Here is a 24,537-nt window from a genome sequence, read left to right as displayed (position 1 = left end):
TCGATTTGTTTAGTAAAGAAAGGAGTAGACTAATGGAGGACATATAAAAGTCTTCAAATATGTAAAAAGCTGTTATAAAATACACGTGGCAGAAACAGTCATTTAAGATGCAGATTAAGAAAAACTTCCTAATAAGAGAAGGTGAGGACAACTAGAACAGGCTAGGAAGTTTATAGAATCCCCTTCACAGAGGTTTTAAAGAACAAGTTGGACAGTGGTTCTGGTATATGTTACCCTGTTCTGAGCAATGAAGATCACCTAGATGACCTCGTGGTGTCCTTTCTATGATTTTATTTATATTTTATTGCCATGATGCAGTGATTATTTTTGCAGATTCTCATTTTGTCCACATGGGAGAGCAGAGGCTAATCTTCAGAATAACACATTGGATTTACAATCACAATGCTTCTAAATATGAGGGGGGTTTTGCTTTGCACCACAATATTAACTTTTCACATTTCCAAGAAAGGCAAAAATGCTTGCTATAAAGTAACAATGTATGGCAGGATTTATTTGCAATTCAGAATTATATTTTTTGCAATATGCTTTGTAAAGTGTAAAATGCAGACAATAAAACAAAAGGAGCTATGGAGTCCTGCAGATGCTTGTGGAAGTCAGTTGAATTATATTTATGTAGCTCACATTCTGTTCTGTTTTGCCCATGCAGAAATGTATCTTCTGCAGACAAAGAATTAAGAAAATGTCTGGTGCCTGCATACAGTGTTCTTACGGACGCTGTCCAGCTTCCTTCCATGTTACCTGTGCCCATGCTGCAGGGGTGTTGATGGAGCCTGACGACTGGCCTTATGTTGTCTACATCACATGCTTCAGACACAAAATCAACCAAAATGTGGTAAAGAATTTATTTCCTTTTTTTTTTAAAACAAAAGATAAAACAATCCATTGCGGACACTGCTTGTATTTTATAGTTGCTACTAAGGTAGGAATTTTCGTAGATGTCTAGGAAAACTGAGGGAAGAGATTCTATGTTATATATTGCTGATTCTGTAGTCTTTTCACAAAGAGCAAATTGTTATATCCTGTAGACCTCTCCTTGCATAAAGAGTTTGGATAAATAAGGCTTGATAGATCCTGAACCACATTTCCATTAGGATCATTACAATATGTATGAACGCAGCCACCATAACAAGTCACTACATTTGAGATCCTATTTCACCTTCATGCTTGTTACTGGCATTTGCATAGCCTCCTAACTTCAGACTTTGGCACTTATGCACTGTTTGGGATTCAATATAACTATGCTCTTCTCACTGTTCTATATTGCACATGCTCAGTAGTTTTCACTCTAGCTGCTTAGATACCTGGGCAAAATAGAATCATCTAGCACTCACGGTGGGCAAGTCCCACAATTTAGTCTCAAAACAGCCTCATTTAATTCCTGTTTTACTTCTGGCAGATTTGTGCTCAGGGGGATCCTGTTCCACTACAGGTGCAAACTGAATTCAAAACCCCAAATTCAATGTCTTCATAAGCTATTTTCACATCGTCACACCAAAAGAATTTTTAAAAGTATCTGGGATAATCAAACCCTGTATAATATATTTATATGTATTTTCTTTAAAGGGTTTGCGAGATTATACTTAAAATTGTAAGTAGGGATGATGCTGGGTATGAAGAGGTGACATTTTACTGACTTTGTATTGTAGAAAAGACATGTAATGCCTTTAAGTAGAATTGTGCAATATTTGTTTTCAGTTGTTTGTAATTTATATATTTTTTGAAAATTTTTTCAGGGAACTGAAGTATCTAAAACTATCCACTGCGGGTTGGATAAAACACTTTACCTGAAATGTGTAGTTAACATCTTTTAAATTAAAAAAAAACTCACATCAGGTTGCAAAATCAGAATGCGTATTTTTGAAATTGTCACATGCCTTGTTTCACCTTTTTTAAACCTTTTCCCCAAAATGAACAATTGCATGAAAGTCGACACAAATTTGCAAAAAGATTTTGGTGTTGTTATATCTGTATTTTTTGCCTGAGAGGTTTGGGGTAAAAATGTTGTCCAGATTTACTTTCAACCCTTCTGCTTGGCTTTCTTTATTATCATGGGGTCAGAATCACCTAGCTGACCCTTTTTTGAGGTATAGTTCATCCCTAGTATGTACAGTACTGTTATTACAGAATATTTTGTTGTTTCTCTAGTTAGTTTTCAGAGTTCAGAAGAAGCAGGCTTCTCTCATTTCCCTTGGGATACCATTTCCTGCACAAATAAAATGCCGTGTCAGGATTTTTTGGTGATGTTTAGAGCTCAATTCTTTTTACTAATTCCATCTGATTAATTCTACTGGTACTTTCTGTAGCACCTTCATCAGCTGTCTTCTTCCATGGTAAACCACCTTTTGTGCCATCAATGTATTCCTGCAATCACCTAGATTAGTAATTGCATATCTTTGTTAGGCCCCTGGCAGATGTTATTGCCATCAGACAACAAGTAATATCACGTAATGGAAAGGTGATGCCATGTGACCTGCCACATGTTCAGAGGGTCAACTATCCAGAGGAATAAAGCATTGGATAGTACTGGAATGAGTACTATCCAATTCCCAGTACTGGGAATGAGAAATTCCCAGTACTGATTTCTGATTTCTAATTCCTAGTACTGGGAATGAGAAATCAGCTGGGTTCCCCCTGGAAGAAAGAGCTGCTCCACTGGCCCCTCTGCAGATATGGGGATACCCATGAGAAGAGCAGGGGGGAGGACAGGAATGGGCAGGACCTTATAAGGTGCTTCTGTAGCGCTTGTCCTGCCTGCAGGCTTCTGAACAAATTCCCTCCCCTATTTCTCTCCATATTAGGCTAGTGAAACATGTCACTTGTTTGTTTATACTGTGGCATCACAGAGAGGTGCTAAATGACTTCTTAAAAAAGCAGGCTGGTTAGAGAAAGTGAAAATGGGTAATGAGTCATAACATGTCCTGCTGCTGCACCTTGGGTGGTAGATTGAGCATGAGTCACAGAGAGTCCCTTTACAAAAAGGAGGGGAGGGAGGCGGGAGCAGTTCACTCTGGGATACTGGAGGACCTGCCAAAACACTGTCACCCTATGTATAAAATTCCACACCTTCAAATTAAAGTACAATTCACGCAACCTGCAAAGATATTTTACATTTTACAAGTAACAACTTTGAGGCTGGAGTGCCACTTTGTGGCTTGTTACCAAGTGATAAATTGCTTGAATGTATGGCATGTTACAGTATATCATGTGATCAACATATTAATCATGGAACAATTGTAACATCTGCCAGGGGCTTTTAAATAATTTGTTTTCTCTATAATTTCCTGGAAAACAATCCTTGCAGCTAGGGGCTTACTGATAAAGATTTTTTGGGCCAATATTAACTAGCCAAATCAGCTAATACTCATCTGATTGCTGATATACAGCCTGGCAGCTTGGAGAGCAGTGTCTGGCTGGTAAATCTGTGGGGGGGAGGGGCATGTGAGGGCAGATCAATGCTCCCACTGTGAGGGGGAGGGAGTGGGGGAGGGGCAGACACTGCCTAGCCATGGCGGGGGGGAGTGTGGGACAGAGCTGTGAGTGGCTCATCCGGGGGATGCGGAGATGGAAAGGGGGGCAGCTTTCACTGCTATGTGCACCCCTGGGGGAGGTATGAGGGGGCATGTGCTCCACGGGATTTGTGCATGGGGTGAGGGTAGGCTGCCCAGTGCAGACTGGGGGCTGTACCAGCCTCTTCCCAGCAGTGGGGCTAGGCCAGGGCTGTGCTTGGGGTGGGCAGGGATGGGGTGAGTGGTGGCAGTGCTGGGATGGCGGGGGGCTACAAGGTGAGCTACAACCACCCCAAAATTTGCTGTAGCCACCCTGTAGCCCCCCTCTCATCACCACCGCTGCCCACCTCTTCTACCCCAAGCACAGCCCCGGTGCAGTCCCCTGGCCCTGAGCTCATAGTGTGCAGCCTGCCCTCTCCCCATACACAAACCCATGCCTTCCCCAGGGGTGCGAGTAGTGGTGGGAGCGACTCCCCTTCCCCCCACCCCCTGGATGAGCTGCCCATGGCTCCGTCCTGTGCCTTGCCCTGCCTTGGCTGGGCAGGGCCTACCCCTGCCCCAGCCCCACTCCCTCCCTCACCATGGGGACCTCGATCTGCTCTCCCCACACCCCTTCCCTCCTCCCCCCAGACTTACTGGCTGGATGCTGGTCTCCAAGCTGCCGGGATGCATTCCTGGCTGCATGCATGCTGTGTCAGCGCGCATGTGCATGGCATTTATCAGTGACTTTATCGGCCACATGAGCCAAAAAAAGCAGATTGCCGATAACGTCAATTTTCCTTTTATTGGTGCCAATACAATAAGAACTAATATATCGGTGCACCTCTAGTTGCAGCTCCATTATATTTTGTTGTTTTTTTTTAAATGCTGCTTTAGTATTCAGGCATCCTAAGGCAAACAACCCTACTAAGAAAGCATATCTTAAGTCATTGGTGTCTTCTGATATAATCGTGGCAAGGCCAGGTTTGTGTGTCTCTTTTTTTTTTAAATGTTTGTACAGCGCTGTGTACGATAGGCCCCCTGTCTTACTGGGACTTTCGCTATTGCCACAATATGAATTATGATCATCATTATTATTCCTGCAAACAATGGTTAGAGCCAAGTGGAATGTTTAACAGAATTCACATTTTCATATATAATAAAGGCAATGAAGTCTTACCACAACAATGATTTATTAGTTTGCATTTTTAGCATCCATTTTGCTCAGGATAGTACAGTTAGTTGTTAAATTATTATTTTTTTTGTGCTCTAGAAGACAAAGCAAATATTGATACACTAGTGAGATAAGATGGACTCCCACAACAATCCTTAGATTTTTTTTTTCCCCAGTGATATCCCTAATCTGTATTTGGTGCTATCAAAGGAAGAATAAAAACTACATGCTTGTGTGTATTTTTAATACTTGGAAGGACCAGACATACTATGGGAGAACCTTTCTCTATGAATTTTTTAAATTTGAATTTGATAAAAACAGATTGACTTATGTTTCTGTGTGCTCTAGTTTAATACCATATCTTTTGGGTAATTAATCACATATCCAAGCTTTCAGAATTTTATCCACCGTTAATTTTCTTGTTAGGCCTGTTCCCTTGTTGTTAGCTATCCTCTTATGCAGAAATTGTATTGCTCTTTGCCATTAGACACAACATCACTTCTGTCTTCTAATGAACTTTTCTTGTTTGTCCATCATTTTAACTTGGGTTGTGATATTTGAAAGCAGAAATAATTAAACAGTGGGCCCTACCATGTTGTTTTTCTAAATTTACAGTTTTAACCAGAATCAAAAACATTATTAAAAAAGAACAACAAGAGAAAATAAGCACAGGTATTCAGCTTGATCAATAAACTGCACATATAGAAGCAAAAGAAGCAAAATAATAATTAGTTTGTGTTACCATAAAACAATTCCTAAAAATTAGCCCTAAATTCAGTATGAAAATTATTGGTTATTGCCTAGCTTCTGTCAAAATGAAAAGCAGGGTCAGACTTCTTGAGGAGTGTATTCTAATATGTACATCAGGAAGTTTGCTCAACCCAAGTGTATTTATGAACCAGATCTTCTGGCCTTGTGTTCTTTCCTCTGTTCCTCCCGCAGCTCAGAGGAAATTGAGAGTTGTACCTCTAAGATTTCTCTTTGTGTTGAGAAATCCTTGGGTGAAATAAAGCCAAGATACCCAACTATGCTACCAGCAGTGAGTGCTGTGACATACGAAGGAGTATGTCACAGGGTAAGCAGGAGAGACCAAAGGTCAGATATTCTGAGCTGGTGTATTCTTGAAACCTCACTTACAATGCTCCCATTCAGGCTATAATTTCAGGAGCAAGTCTGGGAAGATGAAATAAAACTTTAGCTTCCATATTGAAGCAAGTAAGATTTAGAGCATTTAGGATCCTGCACTATAAATATGATGTCAAACTCCTTAGACCAAATGATTTCTGTCCTTCCATGCAGAAAATGGGGAATAATGTCTGTAATAATGTATACCACTTTTTTCAAGTTCACACACACATGTAAGGCCAAGATGGCTTTATGTTTATGTTTGATTGTTAGCTGTATTTGTGCTCCTATCTTAGTTCATCCTGGGCTTCAGTTATGTTAAAGAAAATCATACTTTCTGAACCTCAGCTTGCACAATGATCTCTAAAATACCACAGCTGTTTCTTTAATCTGATAGAGCCCCTTGCATAAGAACTGTCCTTTCCAATCAAAAATGACATTCTTAACATCAATAAGTTCTTTGGATTTTCTGACAGAAAATGTTTTCTGGGATGTGCAGTCAAATTATGGAGTGTGCTTGTCAATACATTTTTCTGCAAAATAAATCAAGAACTCTAGAAAAATAGCATAGTGAAAGCCAAACTCCTTCTTTTTGAATTGGGATGCATTAAAGTTTTCTATGATTTAAGGTTTTGTAAACCTTTTTTTGGCCTGGTGGTATGAGGATGAATTACTTATATTTCTTTTCTGAATATTTGATCAATAAACTAACCTGTATATTATTAAGAACCAAAATAACATGAAGTTTTGTCTATGTTGTGTAAGGCTCCACTTTTTGTATTTTAATACATTTACATCCCTTTGAATTTATATGTCTGTGATCAGAAACTTTTGTTTCATTTTAACTCTCATGAGTAATTCAGTTAATACTTTTCATTTTTTGCCTCTGAACATTTTGTTTTTTACTCTGTTAAACTGAGGTAAAAATTCATCAATAAATTCCCCTAACAGCTATGAAATTACGAAACACCTGATTTTTTTTATATGTACAGTATTTCTAGATTAGGTATAATAGTGATAGCTGACATTAACTGTCTAACTGTAATCAACTGTACTTATTCAGCACTGTACATAGGATAGACATGCACTGTGAGAGATGTGAATGTGCACATGCAAATTTAAAGTTACTTTTTGATGAATCTGCTAATGGCAACAAATGTATAACTTAAATTAATTTTCACAGTATATTTTGGGCTTGCCAGCCTGGAAGCACTCTTTCTCACACTTGTGGCTGGAGTCAATTTTTCTGAATACCCTTAGACAAACACAACATGCACATTCATAGACTACCTGAACCAGAGACGCATAAGCTTTCATGAACAAGTGCTCACTTCATTGGATTCTATGAAGGTGCATCTCAGGGTTGCCAACCGGCCATAAATTTTTGAACAATCAGTTAAAAAACAATACAATTCTTGTTTATACATCTTGTTAATAAAAAAGGAGCTGTGCACAAAAAAACTAAGCAACCAGGAACTTGATTGAAGCTCCTTCTCTGAACAAGGATGTTTGTTAAAGGACAAGGAGCAGTGCACCACCACATGATATCTGAGTATGAGCACAGTACCCTGCAGGGAGCGTAGTCTTAGAGCTATTTAGTTCATGGGAGTCTTCATATCCACCCCCCAGCATTGTGCTGCTGCTACTACTGTGTCCCATCACCTGCCTGTAATAATTCTGGGTAGACGGTAGGTACACAGGAGTCTTTTGGGGGTTCATGCTGGGGCAGGGGACCAGGTGTGGTGGGGGTAAGACTCGGGGGTGGACTGGGGCAGCAGCCTGATGTGAGGTGTATTTCGAGGCATCGTGGTGTCTGGGTGACTAGGCAACCCCTGAGGTGGGGGCAGCCTGGTATAAAACCATTGAAACAGACAAATGGGTTTGCCAGCTCAAGGAAATTTTTAAAAATCATAATCAACAAAATGTTTACAGATAACCAAACCTTTTTTTATTATGCTTGGCATTAAGCCCCTAAATTTGAACCCAGCCCTTGTCCAGGGCCTGTCAGAAGGGTTACATTTACATGATGTAAAACATACATCAATAAAAAAGTTTGGTCGTCAGTAAAAAGTTTCCATATTGTCAGTAAAAATAAATAAATTGTCTTGGGTTGGCAAATGCAGTGCATCTCCACTCTGCTTTTCTGCCTGACTTCAGAATAACATGGCCAAGTGTGCTTACAGAGGTTAACTAGTTTCTTGCCTCATTTCACCAGTTAGGCTGAGTAAATTGGTTATATTCACAAATAGTAATAGCTGCTAACGGGCCGTTTGATAGGTAATTTCTAATACAAATTAAATATTATTTTTGTGTAAACTTAAAAATGCTATGGATATATAATCAGGCTCAACTTTCTAAGAAGATTTCAGACCAATCTCTCATTTGTATGAAAACAATTTACATGGACAGTTCACTTGCTTACCCAAATTAAGTCCTCTGTCAAAAGAAACTGATAGACTTTAGGTGTATGGTGTACATTTGAACTTGCTTTGGTCTCAATTTCCAGGAGCAAGCTAGTTGGCCATAATTAAAATCTGTAATTTATTGCAAGAAAGTCAGTGTGCAGAAAACTACACCTGCATAAACGGAACCAGCAGGTTTAGAATTTGGCTTTAAGTTTATTCAAAAAATAAAAGGGAAAGGAAGAGAGAAACTGCAGAAATGATTTCCAGATAAAATTTTAAAATCTACCAAAAACCATAGACATTGACTTTAACTCAGCCTTCATTGTTAAAGCTGATCATCCTAATCTTATATCACTTTGTAGATATTCACAGTTTCTTTCTTTTCAGATTATTGCATTTATTGAAAACTTTACTACTTTAAAAGGTTAGAGTTATTTGAAAAAGTGGTAGAAAATTTGGAAACTGGTATTTTCATATTGTATTTTCAAGGTGTTTCAGTAAATATTTCTAATGCAGAAGATCTTCACTAGCACTGTGAGAGTCATGCCTTGCTTTTTAACATCTCCTGTTAGAAAAGTTCAGATGCCCAGCTGTAGCCAAAAACACAATACATTTTAGTACATAAACACACGAACCAATGGGAAATCATATACAGTCAGTTGACAGCTGGAGGAGAAAAGTGGTCTCCTTATCTTATTAGGATGAGAAACTCTTGATTTTATTTCTCCAGATGGTGAAGCTCACTGTGCATGGGGTAGGTATCCAGGGATGCATTAGCTAAAAGATGTGTGCGCAGTTTTCTGCATCATGTGAATTTCTGAGTATTTTCTGAGTTATGGGATGTTTCATTTGATTTTATTGGAAAACAGGAATCAAGCACTCCCAAGTAGTGAAGAGGAATCTTGTCATAGTTTGACCTCAAATGGCCTTCCAGTACATCTCGGAACAATATACCACACTTTAGGGAATTCAGAAAGAAAAGGTGAAAATAAGCAGCATTCATTACTCATGCACCACATAACATAACATGAATGATTAATAATTTTAAATGTACAATATTAATTGCAGTTTTAAATTGAGTGTTCTGCACCATTTTTTATGAGTTACCAAAATACACTAGTGCATGAACGTGACTATCCTCACAAAAAAGAATGTGCATCTCTATGACAAGGATCCCATCGTAGTGAATAAAATATTGTCGGTAAGGAAATAATTATAAGCCATATATGAAGTCATGGTTTGAGAAGAGTCCATTTCAATAAAATGCTACACTGTCATCTTGGTCTAGTGTGTGCAATGGCTGCACTCCTAGAGCTGAGAAGTTTTTAAGTGATCATAGATTCAGTTTTTGAATGGTTCAAAAGTTATTATATTTAAATTATTCCCAAACTGTACCTGTATAGGAAATATATTTTAAATTGTTCCGTATGTTGGGTTTTTTGTTTTTTTTAATCTTTTTCTTATGAAATGTAAATGTTTATGCTTCACACGAAGTTTTATCATTATAGTAAGGAAATATGCTGCATTTGACGGTTTTAATACTAAGTACAAAGACATAACTGAGCATCTTGTGGGGGTGGGGGTGGGGGTTGGTTGAGGTTTTTTGTGCATAATGAGCAATGTCCCAAGTATTTTTAATGACTGCATGGCATTTCCTTGCTTTAAAGAGAAGTAAAGCATGTGAGAAGGCTATCACAGTTGGGCAAACTGTCATCGCAAAACACAGGAACACACGATACTACAGCTGCAGAGTGATAGGAGTGACATCTCAAGTCTTCTATGAAGTCATGTTTGATGATGGCTCCTTCAGTCGGGATACATTTCCTGAAGACATTGTAGTAAGTATTTTTTTATATATTTGCAGCTAAACAGACTGAATCTTTTTGGACTATTTCTTTTGACCTTTAAAGAAAATCATTGCCTTAATATTCAGTTCATGATTATGATTTTCACTGCAGAGAATTATTATTTTCTAATGTGCTTCTTCCCAACCTTGGTTGTTTTAATTAGTATTCACCATTTGACCAAATGGATCACAACTAATCTTCCAAAGTCTTTTAATTAAATAAGAAATATGTATTTAATAAAGGATATTAGAATGGGAATTCCACATATTCTTATCTGTTTCTGAGAGATAACATGTCAAAATTCCTTGCTGAATTGAAAAATTCTGTTGTATTGGGGAGAATGGCTCTTGTGAATCTGTTCTGACAACTTGTTTACACCTTTTGATGTTTGGTTTGTAAGATTACATTTTTAATGATAAAATGCACCAGGGAAAAGAACGTGTCATTTATTGCATTCCCTAACAGCAATACTGATTTTGATTTCCCCTACGTGCTTATACCACTACCATGTTTTTCAGTTACATTACTGAACTAATGAGGTACTTATTTGGGAAATTTAGAAATGTTGGGATAGATCCTCTGCTGTCTTCCAAGCTGTACAGTCATTTACAAATGTACAAAGTGCTCAGAAACATTATTATTCCCATCTACTGCCATTTTTAAACCTATTTCATGTTCAGGGGTGCCCTGTAACTTTGCTTCACTCGAGCTGCCATTATGCTCTTCTGATCCTGGGGCTTCTCTGTGTTGTACTGATTTGTTGGTATAAGTGCCCCTTTTTCTCCAGAGGCTGTTACAGCCACCAGGGATCACTTTCCTGCAATAATCCAAACGCCACATCACCTTTCTGTCAGCCATGCCCCCTGTGCTGACTTTAGAGACAGGGTAGTATAAGATGGAGTGCATAAGAATCAGTTCATTGTAGTGCAGGATCCCCAGCCTCAGAAATACTCAGCTTTCCTCTCTCATAAAGATATTTGAGTTTTATTATTTTCTGCCAACCAAACTTTTCCATAGAAATAAAGTTATCTGACAGATATTGTCAGCAAAAATGATACTGTTGTTCTTGGCAGCAGCTTAGTTATTGAAAAGTCTAATGCCTTTTGGAAATAAGACATTTAAAGGGGTACATTTTCAAAGTAGTGTGTAGAGATTTAGTTGTATACTCCCCATAGATGTTAATGGAAGTCATGCAGCTAAATCCCTGTTTCGTTGCTTTGAAAATTTACCCCTTAATTTGAAGTATTCTGAAAGGCTGCATTAATGATCAAGGGCATTTTGATTTCGGATCATCAAGATATTAAGCAAATGTGGCTGCATTGTTATCAGAAACCCCTCTTTTGTGTGCACCTGCATCAAAGCTCTGATATGGGAGAGATGAGAAACTGCTTACCACCCAGTGGGGTAGCCTGATATGGAGCTAAGAAGGAATGTAATCAGGCATGGCTATGCCTCAGTGCTTCTCAGATAGTGGATGAACAACATATAATTGTTTGATGGAAACACCAAACAAATTTTACATTCCTTAGAGAAATCTTGTTGTGTTTTCATTAGATAATATACCTGCAACAGTAACTAGAAGGAAAAAAATGTCTTTTTTTTTTCTTCTGCCCAGACTAAAACTTGCTAATCCACGCAATGTGCATATCAGGTGTTAGTGCCGCTGGGAGGACTTATTCATCAAATCTGGTGTGAAAGCAATGTTACTGCCTATTGAAGAACTTATTTCTTTAATCTGTTTTCACTGTTCAGCTAGCTCACACAGATAGCAGGAGCTTTCTGCTTTTTCAGTATGTGTTGAATCCACTGCACGATTTCCGTTCAACTTGCAATTGCATTTATGCAAGACAGACCACCATTTCAGTGTTCAGACATGGTGATTTATTTGTAAGAAGGAAGATGGGGTCCCAGAGAAATTTCGGCTTCCTCCCTGAAACTGCTTTTTGGCTCTAAACATTCAGTGGTTGCCAAGGCAGTGAAGGCAGTGTTTCCCCCTCACCCTCTCATCACACATTTTGCTTTGGTTTATATGAGCATTTGCTAATGAAATAGGGCATACTTTTTACGTCAGGCTGCAGTTCTGGGATTCCTATGCGATTACAACCTTGTGAGTGTCCCACATATAAATCACTCTTCATTCATACAACTTTAACTTACCAGGCTCCTAATTAGTACAGCTTGGTATATTTGATAACCAGTGGTTATCATAAAAAAAAAAATGGATCAGCTGGTGTGCAGTGAGGGGCAAAAGGCATTCATGCAATTGTTTGTTCCATGTTCGCAGCAAGGGGCGCTGTCTTCAGAGCTCTTGGAAATGTGCTAGGGGATGGCTGGTTTGTGTGCAGTATCTCTAAGGAGATGAGGTCTGAAGATTTGTGTGGTCTGTTTTAGCCGTACAACTGGCAAGTAAACATGCCACATTCTCCAGCAAGTGCTGCCAACAGTAAGTTGGGAGTGCCGCTTTCTCCTGCTCAGAGGATTATCAAATAATACGCTAAGGCTTGTCACAGGTTCTGCAGCTCAGCACCCAATGGGAGGAATGCTGCCCTGGCTACCAGGGCAGATGTCAATTAACAGATTTTGCACCAGGCAGTGTTTCAATTCTCTTTGCTACTGCAGTCAGGGCAGGGTTTGCTATCGTTAACACTTGGCATTTTAATACCTGTCGGACACATATCTACGTGAAAATTTTGTCAGGTTGCTAGATACGGAACATGCTGGATCAGGTTTATTTATACACATTTTTTTTCCTATTTATATATTGCATCTGTCAAAAATGCCTTAGCTTCATGTATAATTTTTAATATAAACACATCTTCCAAAATAAATCTGACCTGACACAAGAGCTAAGACCTTAGCTATTCCCACTCCTCCTCATTAAAATCCTTGATAAACAGACCTTGCAGCATGGCCTTTATGGATGGGGAGGTGTTACCAAATTCTGTCTGTGTCAGATAGGAGGAAAACAACTTTCAGGGTCAAGGACACTCCACTGAGGGAAAGTCTGCAGTACAACTAGGAGATATGAATACAGCAGAGGTAGGCATGGAATCATGAAAAACAGAGCTGAAAGGGACTATAGATGATGTTTTAGTCCATCCCCTTACTCAAGACAAAACAGCTCTGTCCTCATGGAGTTAGCTAAGGTAATGATAGCATTGAAACATGGTACGATGAGTGTAAGTGTAGGCTAGGTGCCTAAATAAAGGAATTCTGGGTCTCCAGCAGGCTTGGAGCACCCATGCTTGAAGCTCTTGCTGCTCCATCATCACTTTTGTTACTTAGTCTTGCTAGATTAAAGGGAGTTTAAGTAGACTTTCCAGCTGGTGATCATGTATTCCAGTTGCAGTTTAGACATACCACTGCGTGCCCCCTATCCATGGGCGGATCTAACATTTTGAAAAGGGGGGTGAAGATGATGAGGTGCATCATGATGTATGAAACAACACATATTTTTCTCCAGTTAAAAATAAACTAGAAGCTTGACTAATAATTAGCTAGGAGTGTAGAGCTGTATTGAAGCAAAAACAAATAGAAAGTCATTGGAACTAGTTAAAAACAATCTGCAGGGCTGTGAATTAGAACTTCATTCATGGGAGCAGCTAACAGCAGAATTGCAGAACAAAGGCTAGCTTGATTGGTGGAACATCAAGACCATTAAAAAGAAGAGGGTTGTTAACACCTGGGGAATGAAGACCGTAGATGGGATTAAGTAGATTATAATGAGCCATGAAGTCAAGTAACTCCCTCAGCACTGCCTGACTAGAAATGCTGCTACTGTCAGGCAGGTGGTTTTAAACTTTGGGATGAGCAGGAATCAAAGGACTGTAAATGCATCCCTGCTGGATCTTCCCCTGCCTCTATCCACCAGGGGCAGAATTGTGTGTGTGCTTAAATTATGGTGATCTTTCTGGCTGACGATTGTGTCACATGTAAAGATAGCAAGTCGGGTTCCTCTATACATCTGCATGCACAGACAGAGCATGTGCAGTAGGCTATGCACTGGTTAGGCAGGTACATGGCTACATGTGCATACCCATTCTGAATGAATGCCTGTATCTAAGTCTCTAAAAAGAGAGCTGGCTAAAAAACCCTAATTAATGGTTTGGCAGAGGGAAAGGAAGATCCTTCCATGTTTAGCTCCAGTCACTGAGTGCTTAGGACACTCACCCAGCAAGCTGGAGACCTGGGTTCTAAGTCCCCTTCACTTAGAAAGGGTCTGAATCTCTGTCTCTCTTGACTTCTCAGCACATTACTCTTCCCAATACAGCAGTTATGCTTCTCAGAGCAGGGATTATCTGATCCTATCTCCAGAGTTCCTTTTGAGACTGGCTTCCTTGCCATCCAAGGAAGATATGTAGAACCAGGAGGAAGATAATAAGCTAGAGGTTGTGTGACCTAGTGAGATGGAGGGAAGATTTGGCACTGATTTGGAGAGAGTCGGGGATTTGGATTGGCCAGGGAGAGGCAGCCGCAGTTGGGCAGCTGCAGGTTCTCCTGCAGCTCCTCTGGCTGTGCTTGCCTCTCCCTGGGCAGGGGGAGCTGTGGGAGAAGCCCCCACTGCTGCCCTGCCTGGCCCATCCTCCCAGCACTTTAAAAAGAAAACAAGCCCTGCACTCACCAGCTACAGGAGTGGTGCTGGGGCCTCTGGATGCTGGTGGCAGAGCCCCCCCATGCAGCATGGGGCAGCAGGGATCACCCTCCCCCACGTGGCACCTGCACGGCAGCTGTCACATGGCATGGCTCAGCAGGGCACTGCGCTCTGTCTGGGAGCTGGGGCCACTGTGGCTGAGTGCTGTCGGGCTCTGGCTGACACGTGGAGCCGCTGCAGCTCCCAGGTGAATTGAACAGACCGGTTCGATTCCCCAGGTTCCTGGTTTGATTCACCTGGGAGCTGGGACAGCTCGGTGTGTGAGCCGGAGCCTGGCAGCCCTCAGTCTCAGCTCCCAGACAGTGTGCAGTGCCCTGCCTAGCCGCACTGCCCCCATGCCATGGGGCAGCTGCTGCACAGGTGCCAGGTGGGGGCAGTGATCCCCGCTGCCCTCCACTGCCCTGCGCTGTGTGGGGAGGCTCTGCCATGAGCACCCAGAGGCCCCAGTCACTGCTCCTGCAACTAGTGAGTGTGGGGCTTTTTAATTAATTAATTAATTTTTTTTAAGTGCTGGGTGACTGGGTCGCGTGGGGGATGGGGCCAGGCAGCACGGCCATGGGGGCTTCTCCTGTGGCTCCCCCTGCTGTGCCTGCCTCTGTTGTGGCAGGGGAAGCCGTGGGGGCTCTGCCTTGCTGCCACTTGCCCAGCTGGCACAGGAGGGAGGACAGGGAGGCGATGTAGGCATGGCTCACTCTGGGTGGCAGCAGAGCATAGCTTCCACTCCCAGCGCTTCCACGCCCGCATCACTGCTGGGAGTGGGGGCTCTGCCCTGCCACTGCTTGCCAGGTGGCGTGGGATGCAGATGCGGCAGAACTGGGAGCAGGGGCTCTGTCCTGCTGCCACTTGCCCCCTTCCACCTGGAGCTCGCTGCACCCACATCCCGCCCTCCCAGCCCCAGCTGGGCAAGCAACAGTAAGGCAGAGCCCCGGCTCCCAGCGCTGCTGCGCCTGTATCTCACACCCCCTTCCCTGAGTAATGTGCCCCCCCTTCCCCCCAACTGGGCAGCTTGTCCCAGCCCCAGGCTCAATCCCTCCCTTCCCTCTCTCCCTATCCCAACAGGTTTACCTGCTGGAGACAACTGTCAGCTGCCTGTTTAGTCTATGGTCATATCTCCGAATCGGCTGAATCTTTTTCCAAAGCTTTGCCGAATCGATTCAGATCCTTTGAATCAATTTGGAGCTTTTACTTGGTCTCCTGATTCGATTTGGATTTAGAGATTCAGTCCTCTAATCAGGCCAAATCTCTCCCGAATCAAGTCAGCTACGGAAGCTTCAAACAGCCCTAAGGAGGGCCTTCCCCCTGAACATGTGTGTGTACCCAGCCAGTACATAGCTTGCTGCATATGCGTAACCTGTGCACATGTTTACATCTCCACACTCCAGAGGAAGTAGAATTGCTCTCTGCACACAAAGTACAAAACCACAACTTAGACAGTTAGAAACTACATTTATACACAAACAGAGCAGTAGAATTTTGCTCTGGATAGATAAATCTAGGGGACGCCAGTTTGGACTGTTGAGTCGGTCCTAAATGCTATTAAAAAACATTCTTAGGGCCCAAAATGAAATGGACTTCATTGATTACAACCAACAATCTGAATTATACCTAGAAGTATATGGGAGACAACTGCTAGTTATGGAAAGTGCTCTTTGCCAGAAAGTGCTTCTCTTGGGGAAACAGAGACATTCGTCTGTCAATGGAAAGTATTTGGAGCATCATTAGCATGATATTTTTGGGAATCCAAAGGGATTTTTTCTAGAACTTGAGCACTGTGGTTCTTTGCAGTCCTGAAAATGTCCAAGAAATTTCTTCTCAAAAATACACTCCCAAGAAATGTGTATATCAGCTCAGTTAAACTCAGCATGCAAGCTGCAGCTGTCAAGAACAGTAATAAAAGATGTATTGCTACATGACTCAAAGTCTGCCAGTCCAAGGAAATGTCACTGATGATTTTTTCTTTCTCCTCAACCATACTTTTCTGAAATGGAAGTTAGCTCACCGGAAAGAACTCAAGCACAGGAAGAAATACAAGGGACGTTTTAGAAACCTGCAGTGATACATGGAACCCTTAACCAAATTATGCTGACACTGATATAACTACCTTCTGCCAGTAGTGGACCCAAGAGAGCCTTCAGTGTGATGAGCATGCTGGAGATTAAGCTTCATCATTCTATGTCCATCAGTAGTTTAAATTCACCGTTGGCCATGAAAACAGGAATCAGACCATTTAGAACTCTGACAGCAAAAGTATATCACTACATTTTTTTAAAAACTACCACTTTCAGCCCACAACTAGATTTCACAAAGCAGCAAAATTATGATCTTCTGCTTTCTTTATAATAGCATGCATCATATTTTAGTTACTGCATTTGTGAACAAAAGCTGCCAGGGTAATAGCAAAGCAATTTGAAAGGTTATTTAAAAACAGACTTTTATCTTCTTCACATACCACTAACACTCTACACATCCATGACCATCCTTGCGGCCCCTTTGAGATTTTGTAATGTAAAGTTTAACTCCTAATCCTCCACACTGTGTTTGTGTTGGTTTCCTATTGTTTAACTTTCTGCGTGCTGGGGGATCTTCAAGAGCCTGAGTTACTCTTCCTGGTCTGGTGGCTGTTTGAAGCTACTGATGAATTTATAATCTGAGAGATCGTTGAGGCTGAGATGGAACAGTAGGCAGACTATGATGCAAAGGGGCATAATGGTTAAAATGTATCGTGTAGATTGTGTAGATTTATAGAGGTAAAAAAAGACTCAGTTCATCATTCACTGTGATACAGCAACCTGTGGGATGAAACACAGCAACTCTTTAACAATGCAAAGCAGCATAACACAATTTGGACAGAACATGAAGAAGGATATGTTATTCACTTGAATCAACAGAGAGATTTTGAAGACATGATGGAAGTCAAACAGCAGCTGGGATGAATGCTCTTATTTTTCATAATAGGATAAAAGTTTTAATATAGCTATGGTGGTCCAGGAAATATTCAAGAAGCATGGGGTGTTTTTTTGGTAATATCTTTTATTGGTCAAACTGAATATTAGAGAGAGATGTTAGATGAGCTTTAGATCTATTTAGGTGGTCCTATAAAATATATTACCAAAAACCATTGTTCTTACTTTTTATATAATTTGATATAGGAATGCTTGTTGACTCTCATTGGTCAGTACATTAGTTTTATTTCTAACTAGGAAGGACACTTGCAGCCACAATACTCTGCTTCTTTACATCATGTTGTATTTTTAGTTTAGAACTGATACAGATAGAAGAGTGCCTCTTCTTGAAACATCTCTCACATCCCTTCCCATAAGACCTTTGTATTAATTACATTCTATCCAAATATGTTCCAGCCAAATATGTTCCAGATTATCATGAGCCACAGAAATGCCCTCAGTGCTTCCAGCATAGGTTTTGCAGTTCCACTCAATAGTGACTGTGTACTCTTTTTTCTTCTAAGCTTTCATAAACACTTAAGAAAATTGAGCAGTCCATCAGATGATGATAATGGGTGAAGACGGTGCCTATTTTTTGAATTAGCAGTCACTTTCTACAATGTGTCAATGCACTTCAGTGATGAGAATTTTCTCTAGCCTATAATTGAATGTTTCATCTAATTGTATATTTATATAAACTTGGGCAATAGTCTAATACACTGCACGTGAAAAGGACCTTTCCCCCTTAGAATTAGATGTAAGGTTTGTACCCTACCCCTCAAACAAATCGCCCACAGCAAAATCACATACTCTGTCCTTAAAATTTTAATGAGTTGAACCTTGTTTTTTTGCTAGACAGAAAAGCATTATGTGGGATACAAATAATTGATTGGGTAAAGCTGTAACATACATCGCCTTGTGAGAATTCAATATCTAAATGACAAGGAGTACCTTGAGTTGGTATTATAATACAGTTAACTTTCCTTTAGCCTTTTCCCATCAAAGGCTGCCTACAGACATTCATTCCTTCCAGTAGAAAAATAGCCCCAGAGCTGGACTGTATGGATGTTTCTCCCATCCCATGGCTGGAGAGCTTCACAGGCAAGCTCTTGAGCCAGGTGGCACTCCCTGTGCCACTCCTGGGCTGCCCCACATTAATTGACAGCTTGTTCTCTTCCCTGCCTGGCCATTGGCAGTTGCTGAAAAGCAGCAGCTGCCACAGACAGTTTTGGGAGCGATCCAGCCTCAGGAAAATGCCCCCTCATGTGATTGGGTTTTGGTTGTAGCCATGTTGGTCTAAGGACATAGACAGGCAAGGTTCTTTGGGTAGATGTGATAGCTTTTATTAGACCAACTGAGTAGTTGAAACTTTTTTCCAACTACTCAGTTGGTCTAATAAAAGCTATCACATCTGTTCAAAGAACCCTGCCTACCCTTATTTGATTGGCATGAAGGAAGCATTTTCCCATGGTGGGAACCCTCCTGATTCTCCCCTGCAGGAGAATAGCCTTGCTTCTTGCACTTCTCCATGGAGACCCAGAGGAATGCAGGGAGGTGGAAGGAAACGCTCAGCTACCACAGCAAAGCTCTGGGAGCCGTGCCACAGGGGCATAGTAGCCTGCTTCTCCTGCACTGCTCTAGGCTGACTCAGAGCAGTGTAGGGCAAGGCAGGGACATTTCGCCATGGCAGGAAGGCTCCTGAGCCTTGCCACTGTGGCACAACAGTCTGCCCTGCCAAGGTTCTGAATCACCTGGGCAGCAAGGGGAAGTCGGTGGGGCTGGGAGCTGGACTTGGGAAAGTCTCCACATGTTAAACTCCTAGTCACACAGCTTTTAAATCACCTCCCCTGCTGCTCAGCTGAGCAGAAGTGGGGGGCAGGGGCAAGGGGCAGCTGGAGGGGCTGAGAGTCAGGTTTTGGAGGCTCTTCTGGCTTTTAAATCATCATCCCCACCACTCAGATGAGTGGTAGGGGGACAGAAGGAGAAGCCAGCAGGGCTGAAAGCCAGACTTGTAAGGCTGTCCCTTCCCCCCACCACTCAGTTGAAATGGGGGGAGAGAAGTGGGAGCAGGCAGGGTGAAGTGCTCCCTTTTACTCAGCTTCCGGCACCCAGGAACTGAGCAGCAAAGCTCCAGCCTACTTTTCACACTGGGAACTCCCATCAATGGGAAGGGGGGAGCAGCTTCCCCCTATGCCTCCTCCAGACTGAGCTGACCTCAGTGTCTGGAAGGGATTGGAGCCTTCCCCCTGACTCCACTGGGGAAACTGGGCAAAGACATTCAATCTCCCAGGGGAAACTTCCCCAGGAGTGATTTAACCTGGTTGTTCCTGTTTTATTTTCTCCCAGAGCAGCCATTTTTGCTTCAAGAGAAAAAGATTGACATCTGTACACTTTTGTTTTCTACTGGGAGAACGGTGATGCTCTTAGAAACTGAACGTCTGTATGTGGCCAAAGATTTATCTGCCTTGGAGAAATGCAGCATGAAAAATGTAACAGGCTGGACAAGCAGAACATTCAGAGCTGAACCAAAGTTAGGATCTGTCTTTCAATGAACCTATTGTCCAGCAGTTGTTATTCTTACTTGAATGTGCTCTGTGCCACGAGAGCAGAAATAATTAAAATCTCTGCTCCAAGAGGATAAAAAGCTGACAGAGGCACACACCATTTGTGGGCTGCATGAGTATAGAACATCATCTTTTTCCACTCACTCCAACCAGAGTGTAAATTTGACTTATGTTTTAGTACAAGGAGTCATTAGGAGGGGAGTAAATGAAGAGGGCCAGGGAGCCTGACATGTTGGGACTGGAAAATCATTCCATGCATAGAAGGAAAGCCTGAGGAATGGGAGCAGTGAAGCTAGGTGAAGGCTATGGCACTAGATTAATCTGATATTCACATGTACATAAGTAGATCCTTACACCTGCACAGAGTCCTGTTTACTGGAGCTCTGCCAGGATGAAGGGGCCTGGTGCCAGGAATCCAGATTCAAAACTGAGGTATAATTTATCAAGAAGAACTTGCTTGCAATCATCTGATTTTGCTCTATGGCTCCAGTGATTCAAGTGAGAGCATAAATTTGCTAGAGATAAGTCAGAGCAGAATTTTCCTCTTTTTGTTTTAACGTGAGTGAAAGAAGAGCCCAGTCAGTCGATCAGTCAGTCAGTCAGTCAGTCAGTCAGTCAAAGAATTACATGTCAGAAAATCCTTAATAAAATCATTCTTTTAAAGAGGCTGAGCCCAATTCTGTCTGCTTTACATGGTCTCCTCACTCAGGAATTTTGCGTAGTAACCATGGGAGTTAAAGATGTGACTGATATTTTTAAGGAATCAACATTAAGGAACATTATAAAAATGACCTGTGACATTTATGTAAACATCTTTTTGCATTTGCAGGTCTTGTATTTGCACCCACATATTTTGTACACAGAATGTCAGTCTTTAAGTGCTTGGGTCATTGTTAGTACAAACAGAAAGACGGTATTGATAACACATTCTAAAATGCTTTAAAAGTTTGGCTATACTAATTTGATTGAAACTTACTAAAAACAAGCAAACCCAAGCAGGGTCAGCATAAAAGCTGCCATTCATCCATAAGTCTTCTAGTTATATCCCCAAATGTGTTGTTCATAAAATGTGAGCAGCCTGATTGCAATCTCAGATCCATTGTACATCAGTGTAACTGTATTGACTTTAGCAGTTACTAAATGTACACCATTTCCACTGAGCTTTTGTTTTTGTTTGTTTCCAGATACCCTACAATGACTGGAGATTCAGTAGTTAAGCACAGAGATTAAAGGCAACTTTAACTTTGAAGCCACTTATATTTGAGGGCTTAAATACTTCGGTATCATCTTAACACAGCTTCTTGTAGATAAGTTCCTTCTTTTCTTAACAATAGTCTACCTTGGTAATAAAAAGGCTGATAGAAACTGTGGTAACTTTAGATGAGGTGATATGTTAAAATTATCTGTATTTTAAGAAAAGAGATTAAATCTCCTTTAGTATTTAGCAGATGCTGCTAAAGGAAATTTTAAAACTGGAAAAATCAGTTTTTGTGCTTTATACTTTTTCTGCTTATGGATAATTTAGACTGTAGTTACCTTTGAGATTTAAAATTTGGCAGATTCTATACAGCAAATATGTGTCCTGGTTTACTATATACAAAACTTTGCTTATGGCATTAAATGTACAGTGTATCTATCAGACTTGAATATAAAAAAATCTGCTTAGGAGCAAGCAGTTTGTGATCTAGGTTAAGGACAGACATTACACATAAGTGATCAGAAACTGGTTTAACCCTGTAACAGAGCATAAATTTAGTGCACATAAACCAGTTTCAAAATATCTGAAACTGGTTTAAGATATACCTGGCCGAATGTAGTATCAGATTTAACTGATTTGGGTCAAAGCAGTTTATGCAGTGTCTGTCCCAGACTCCTTCCTGGTGTAAGTTAAACCAGAGTCCCCCAGCATCCCAGATGCATTGCAGCCCTGAGCTGGACTGTTTGCTCCAGAGAACAGGGCTGGCCCTGCCCCTCTGCTCCCTAGCCAGAGCTCCAGCAGAGACTGCAGGCACAGCAGCATCTGCCTGGCTTCTTTCTGCCCTGCTCTGCTCCCCTCTTGCCACTTGCTGCTCAAGCAGGGATCCCCCCCCTCCCATCTCCAACAGCACAAACCCCAGCCCCACGGACCCTAGGCATGTGGTATGCTAGCTAATGGTGACAGGGGTGTGTGTGTGTGTGTGTGTGTGTGTCCAATTTCACTGGGACAGACAGACAGAACAGTGTCCATTTAGGACTTTTTGGAGGTAATCAACAGGTCAGCTGGTAATGTCCCTCCATTCCTTCCTTGGAAACATCAGTTTAAGAAGAGCTTGACGTAATGAGAGAGGATTTTGTTTTGTTGATGAGCTGATAAACACTGTGTTATCAGCCCCCTGCTGGCTCCCTTGCCTGTCAGGTTTGCAGACAGTATGAAGAAGCAGGGAGAGGGAGATTGAAAAGCTCAGTATCATAAACAGATGCATGCACTGCACACCCCTGCTTTGTCTCAGAGTGCTAGCCTAGGGCTGGGGGCTGGCAACATTTTGGCCTTCTGAGCAGCGAGCAGGAAAAAGCCTGGGACGGTGCAGGCAGGGTGGGGGTTTACACCCCTCTAATCAGAGTGTTTTGCCAGGGCCTGGCTACCTCCCCCCCTCCCCAGCATTATGGAAGGGAAGGGAGGGCTGCTCTGACACCCCTGACTTCCAGCTTGAGCCACTCATGTACCTGCATTTCCTCAGTCCAGAGGCAATGTCTGTGCAGTTGCAAACCAGTTTAACCAAGCAGGTCAGACTAACCTGCAAAGATTGAATCAGTTCAGGCTCAGGCTTTTTGAATGTCTGTCCCTAGCCCTACTGATCAAGCTGTGTTTGCCAATAATAGTGGCTTGTTCTATGAGGTCAGAGCCATGCTCCACTCCTTGTAAGCTGCCTCTCTGGGCCCAGACAAAGCTGAGCACTTTTCTGGAGCAGGCTGCACAGATCAGAAATGGGATCTAGGTGGCAGGAGAGGAGAATCCTATTGGTGGGAAAAGGAATGAACAAAAGAAGTCTGAATGGCATTAGTTCTGGAGAGAGAAGAGAAGAGGCAAGTGGCCAGCAGGCAACAGAAAGGAGCATGGAGAGCAGATTAAAGTTATGGAAGTGTCTCAGCATGGAAGGAATTGTGGTCATGGGAATCATGAGGAATATGGTGCAAGGTTTGGAGAGCATGAAGAATACAGTGGAGGATATTATGCTAATAGTGGGTAGAAGTGGAAGCCATGGCAGAAGGGACAAGCTCTTCTTTTCCTGCAGTTTATTTTGAAGTAGCCCAGGAATTGATGAAGAATTGTACAGCTAGAGAGTTGCCTGGATGATTTTGTGCATGTAAGTTTTGATTTTTGTTTATCTTTACCTTTCTAAGCAGAAAAATAATAATAAATGCATAAATGGCATATGAACCATCCTCTTGTTTGGTGGAGTGATCTTGCAAAATTCTAGGCATGTTCACACCAAGGGCTGAGGTGAAGCCGCATCCCCAAACACAAGTAATGTAGCTGCCTTACTGCAGCACTGGGACACTGTGGCTCCCGTGGAGGTCACAAGAGAGACTGCTCAGAGATCTGCACACAAACCTCACTGTCCTGAAGTAGTGCATACAGAGCAGGGCAGCCTGCCTGGTATGGTAGAGAAGCAATATAAACCTGCCTTGAAGAGCCGAAAAGAATTCATGTAAAACTGTCAGGTCTTTGGAGGAAAGGCCCTGCTTAAGTTCAAACTATTGTTATTTTTAATTTTTTTTAAATTGAGAAGCTGCTCTTTTCTGTGAAAAGAGAATGTAAAATTGCATTTGCATTGCGATGAAACCTGAGGTATACATAAATTATTAGGTTCATTGAATTGTCCAAGGAGTAACTCTGGGGTGGGCAAAATACGGCCCGCAGGCTGGATCTGGCTTGTCAAGGGATTTTTTCTGACTTGTGGCAGGTTCCTTGGCCCTGTTCGGCCCAGGTGCAGGGAGCAACTCATGCCGTGGTGCATGTGGCCAGTCCTGCCACTGTCAGGTGCATGGTGGGTGGTGTGGTGTGGAAGCTGGACTCTACTCAACTGTCACTGCCAGTCCACCTGCACCCAGTGCTGGAGGCACTGGACAGAGAGGGCAGGCATGGTCTCCATAGAGACTGGCTTAGGTCCCCTGCGAGCAGGGGGCATTCAGCTGGGCGGATGGGATAGGGCCACTGACAGACAGGCAGCAGTGTCTGAGTGCAGAGCAGGTGGGCAGGGGCCATGGCCAGGGCCAGGATTGCAGGGTGGTGGCAGTGCAGGTCCAGGGCCCAGGACAGAGCTTCGATCTGCTTCCCGCACA

General features: G+C 42.1%; 1 protein-coding gene across 4 annotated transcripts in view; it reads left to right on the top strand.

Annotated features, from left to right (window-relative positions):
* Positions 1 to 24,537, top strand: part of KDM4C (lysine demethylase 4C) — a 502,970-nt gene that overhangs the window by 438,184 nt on the left and 40,249 nt on the right. For all 4 annotated transcript variants that reach the window (XM_006018370.3, XM_025197539.1, XM_025197541.1 and 1 more), the window contains exons 19-20: positions 668 to 853; positions 9,878 to 10,048. In XM_006018370.3, the coding sequence (XP_006018432.1) occupies positions 668 to 853; positions 9,878 to 10,048 (357 nt within the window). The remainder of the gene's footprint in view (positions 1 to 667; positions 854 to 9,877; positions 10,049 to 24,537) is intronic.

This window comes from Alligator sinensis, unplaced genomic scaffold, assembly GCF_000455745.1.
Source record: "Alligator sinensis unplaced genomic scaffold, ASM45574v1 scaffold392_1, whole genome shotgun sequence".
Classification (NCBI taxonomy): Eukaryota; Metazoa; Chordata; order Crocodylia; family Alligatoridae; genus Alligator; species Alligator sinensis.
The sequence above is the reverse complement of the archived record's forward strand: the minus strand, read 5'-3'. Positions and strand labels throughout refer to the sequence as shown.